A 4,898-nucleotide genomic window follows, 5' to 3' on the forward strand; every position below is an offset into this window, starting at 1 on the left:
TTGTCCTGTCAGTGTGATTCATACACAGAGTGAATGACTGAGTGAATGACTGAGTGAATGACTGAATGAATGACTGACTGAATGTGAATGATCTCCTGTCACTGTGCCCCCTGCAGGCAGAAAGCAGGGTAGAAAGCACAGGTACCTTCTGGAAGTTGCTGTAATTGGGTGATTAAGAGCGATGACGTCAGATGAAAGCTTTATGCTTATATGCTGACTGAATGCAGGCTGTGACTCACCAGCCTCCGCTTTGTGTGTTTGTGCTGCTGGTGAACCAAAAAGACGACTCTGCACCTAAAAATCAAAACACACGGGATTATCAGACCTTATTATGGACCTGTGGGGTTTACTTATAGTAGTAGGCGGTACAGGACCAGCATGCACCTGGGTAGGCCTGTGATTTATTACCAGCACAGGAGAGGCAGCACGGGGAGTTTCTTTGTTCTTTTCTCTGTTCTTTTGTTTTGTTGCAATAAATATCAGAAAACCAGAATTCCGCATGGACGATGCATTATTTTAGCTGCGTAATCTACAAACCTACGAGTCAGTGGCCTTTGAGTCATGCTTATTTTCTTTGATATGTATTGTCTTTGATGTTTATTTTATTTGATGTTTTGTTCTTTGATGTTTTTTCTTTGTTTATTTTCTTTGGTGTTTTTTTTCTTCTTTTTTTGATGTTATTTTTCTTTTCTTTTTGTCTTTGATGTTAATTTTCTTTGATGTTCATTTTCTTTTTTCTTTAATGTTTTTATTTTCTTTGATTTATGTTAATTTTCTCTGATGTTTTTTTTCTTTTATGTTTTTTTTCTTTGATGTTTGTTTATTTTCTTTATTTCTTTGATGTTTGTTTATTTTCTTTATTTCTTTGATTCATGTTTATTTTCTTTGAGTCATTGGACACACGGCCACTACACCTTCACAGTTCTCTAGTGGAAATCACACAGATACATTTTTTTTTTCCCATTTCAAATGTTTACCATCAGGCTGAAATGGAAATTTCACCAACAGCAGTTACAGGTTAATTAATGCAACCTTTGCAAACACTTTGAGATCTTTGGGGTTATTTTTTGTGTGGGTTTCATGCAGCGTGTGTTGAAAAGCTGCACCAGAAACTAAATCAAGGAAGATTGGAGCAGAATTCAGTTCATAAACGTTTAAAAGTCTGCAGAGTGATGACGATTTACGTCATGACGTAACGATCTACGGCCGCTAGATGGCGCTGTTTTACTAACAGGAGCGACGTTTGGGCCGATTATCAGTATTGGTAAAGAAATAGTAAAGAACCAAGATGTATCGTTCATAACAATCCTAATTTCTTCAACAATAAACAATATGTCACTAATTTGCTCATTATTTCAGCCAAATTGTACATTTTTAAAATTACATTTGTGAAGAAATCGTATTACATTTAAAACAAACATATCTAAGCAGAAATCCTACAAAAATACACATACTTTTTATGTTTGTGGGGCTATCTACATTTTTTTTTTTATAATTAAATGTTGTGTTTTTAACTTCCGCTCCGGGTTTATCTGCCTTTTGACTTCATGAGACCAGTTTTAGTTATTTTTCTTCTTCTGCTGCTGATACTTTTATCAATATTTTAAATTGTATTTGTTCAGTTTTGTCACCTTTTAAAAACAGCTGAGCTGAAGCGGAACCCTTTATTCCGGCTTCGCGTTTCCCTCCGGAGGATTTCAAAGACCGTGCCGCGTTCAGAGCGGACGGGTGTTTAAAGAGGACGGTGGCTGCTTGTGTTATCATTAAACAATGTATTGTTAAAAAAAATGTTTTTCAAGAAATAAAGTACAATACACGTATAGTTCTTGTTTGTGGGGCTATTTAAAACGTGTTTTTGTACTTAACTATATCATTTAATGTTGTTTTTGAACTTCCGGGTTTATCTGTCTTTTGACTTTATGACACCCGTTTTAGTTATTTTTCCTCTTCTGCTGCTGATATTTTTATCAATATTTTAAATGGTATTTGTTCAGTTTTGTGACGTTTTTAAAAACAGCTGAGCCGAGGCGGAACTTTTTATTCCGGCTTCGCGTTTCCCTCCGGAGGATTTAAAAAAGCCGTGCCGCGTTCAGAGAGGACCGGTGCACGGCTTAAAGAGGACCGGTGTGTTTAAAACCCCTCATATTTCACGTCTGTCAGCTGGACCGTGATGCAGTGCGGCTGGCCTCTGTTAGGTCCGCTGCAGTGGATGCGCTACGTCAACAAGCAGGTGAAGGTGAAGGCGGGAAAAGATGAGGAGCGCCGCGGCTGGCTGCTCACCGTGGACCCGGTCTCCGCCAGCCTGGTGCTGGTGGACTTCGGGGAGGAGGGTCGCGCGTGCGTGCAGGTGGTGATGGGCCACGCCGTGGAGGAGGTGGAGGTCCTGCAGGAGGCGGACGAGGAGACCACGCAGCGGCTGCAGACCTCCTTCCTGCCCCCGGAGACCCGCAGCCTGGACCCGGCGGAGCTGAGCAAGAGGAGGGGGGTCCTGCGGGGCTGGCTGGAGAAGAACCGGTTCCCGGTGGAGGAGGACGGGGACCAGCTGACGGTGGCCGGGGTCCTGACCATCACGGCCCCGTACGGACCCGAAGACTGCCGCAGCTCCAACCAGATCATCCTGGACCGCATCCAGAAGCTGATCCGGGGTCGGGTCCAGCTCCAGCAGGATCATCCGGAAACCGACCCGGCCTGATCCGGGTCCAGACTGCCCGGAACACCTGCGCACCTGAACACAACTCAGAACTTGAAACGCGTTCAGGAAGTAAAATCCACCAATCAGAGGCCTGCTTCGTGCCCCGGCCAATCAGAGCGCGACAGCAGCGTTGACTGACAGCTGTTCTGGAACCAGTTTGACTTCAGATTATTATTATTTAGTTTGTCTCATTTTTGTCCTGTTAAAAAATATAGTTATATCAAGAATGAGTTCTTGTCCATCTGAGTGAAACTCAAGAGTCTTCTAATTGTTTTTGAGGAATGTTATGGAGAAGATTGGCAATTATTTAATTTTGGAAATGTTCAAATTATATATACATTTGTTTATTTGAATTTACTTGTCCTTCGTTTTTTTTTTTTTTTTTTTACATTTGTACATTTTTGTAAAGTTATCCTGCCCTTAATAAAGTTGGTAGAGGAAAAAATAAAGTCAAATGAGTATTTGTTTTAGTCACTGAGGGAAAGTGGGTGAAAAACAAGTCTGAATGTAATGCACATTATATTTTAGTGACTTATTGTTCTAGTATTTTCTTATATTTAAAATCCTATTTCACAATATTTTAGTATGATTTTTATGTGTGTGTATAAATGGCGTTTGGGTTATATAGACAGTTATAGAGTGTAGATTTTGTTTGTAAGGAGACCTACAGTTTAATAATCATAATACATTCTTTTTAAAGCTGATTTTAAAAGCTCTCAGCTGTTATTTTTCATTTAGTAGTTAATATAACACGCTGGAGCGGTGCCTTAAACCGGCGTAACTCTGTTCATTATCATTATCCTGCCTGTAAAACTGGTTTCATTTGACTCGGCGAAGCGGTTCAGAAATAATTTGCCTCATAAATATCTGATGCGGTTGTAGAGGAGAAGCAGTGACTAATGACAGCTCAGGTTTCAGTCACTAATAACAACATCGATTGCCAATATTTGAAGAGATCGTCTCTCAAAATGCTGCACGTCCGTCTGCGCCGAAAGAGAGACGCTCAATATCAGAGAGGATCCCAAACGGATCTCATCCCGTCAGCCGGGCCGGTGGATTAGCCGGTTAGCCTCTGGAGCTAACGATACTCTTATCTCAGTTTCTGTTAAACATCCTGCAGATTCCCACTTTACTGTGTGCCCAACACATATCATTTAGTGTAGTGGCCATTTGTCCAATAAATCAAAAGAGTAAATATAAATCAAAGAAAAATAAACCTAAACGGCCACTGATGCATTGTGGGTAAATTACGCAGCCAAAAGAATGCAGTGTCCATGCGGGATTCAGTTTTTTTCTGATATTTATTGTAATTTAACAAAAGTAAACAAACAAAAGAACAAACAACCCCTCATGCTGCTTCTCCTGAGTGGTTAAAAACCACAGGCTTACCCAGGTGCATGCTGGTCCTGTCCTCCTTTAAGTAAACTCCATGCCCACAGCATTACACAATCATTACACCAATAAACAATCTAATTAGTAAGTAAACAACTACAAATAATCCTAATACATAAAAAAATCTAACCTAAATAAGTAAACAACTAGAATTAAACAATAATACTAGTAAATAAAACTTACATATATATATATATATATATATATATATATATATATATATATACATATGTCATATATATGTCATACATGAAGTATGCCAAACATACCAGGATGTAAACATACATGACATACCTGCAGGATGTAAACCAGCATGGAGCTCATGTGTATTTTTATTGGGATTGGGAACCCGGGAGGAGATTTACAAGTAAAAACAACGGTTTGGATGCTATTTATGAAGATATTGTCTCCTGTCATTGTGGATTTTAATCAACATTTTGACTTTTATACTGAGAAATACTATTCACAGAAAGGTACAAAAGAAGAAATATCACAATAAACATAAATTAATTAACATTTACTCTCTGTTGAGTATTTCTTCATCCAGATTGAGGGCCTCAAACCAAAATAAAGACGTTTGCTGTGAATATCACCTCCAGAAGACACTCATCCTCTGGATTTAATCCTTTATGGGTTTTCATTATGGGATAGAAAGTTGTTTCTGGAGGTTTTCTCATGGCGTCCTCCAGGCGGCTCCATGAGCCGTTTACAGATGTTCGTCACCATCGAGGACGTTTCACCACAAAGCGTCTCCCACTGGATGCACACACACACACACACACACACACACACACACACACACACACACACACAC

At 39.8% G+C, this 4,898-nt stretch overlaps 1 protein-coding gene across 1 annotated transcript; it reads left to right on the forward strand.

Moving 5' to 3' along the window:
* The first annotated feature begins 2,137 nt into the window (after nt 1-2,137).
* gemin6 (gem (nuclear organelle) associated protein 6) lies at nt 2,138-3,105 on the forward strand. Its single transcript, XM_079233951.1, has one exon. The coding sequence runs from the start codon at nt 2,171-2,173 to the stop codon at nt 2,690-2,692; it is 522 nt and encodes a 173-aa protein (XP_079090077.1). The 5' UTR covers nt 2,138-2,170; the 3' UTR covers nt 2,693-3,105.
* Nucleotides 3,106-4,898: the final 1,793 nt, after the last annotated feature.

Source organism: Taurulus bubalis, assembly GCF_910589615.1.
Source record: "Taurulus bubalis genome assembly, chromosome: 18".
NCBI classification, from domain to species: Eukaryota; Metazoa; Chordata; class Actinopteri; order Perciformes; family Cottidae; genus Taurulus; species Taurulus bubalis.

Coding starts and splice junctions, on each gene's coding strand:
- gemin6 (XM_079233951.1), top strand. CDS start 2,171: ATGCAGTGCGGCTGGCCTCTGTTAGGTCCGCTGCAGTGGATGCGCTAC.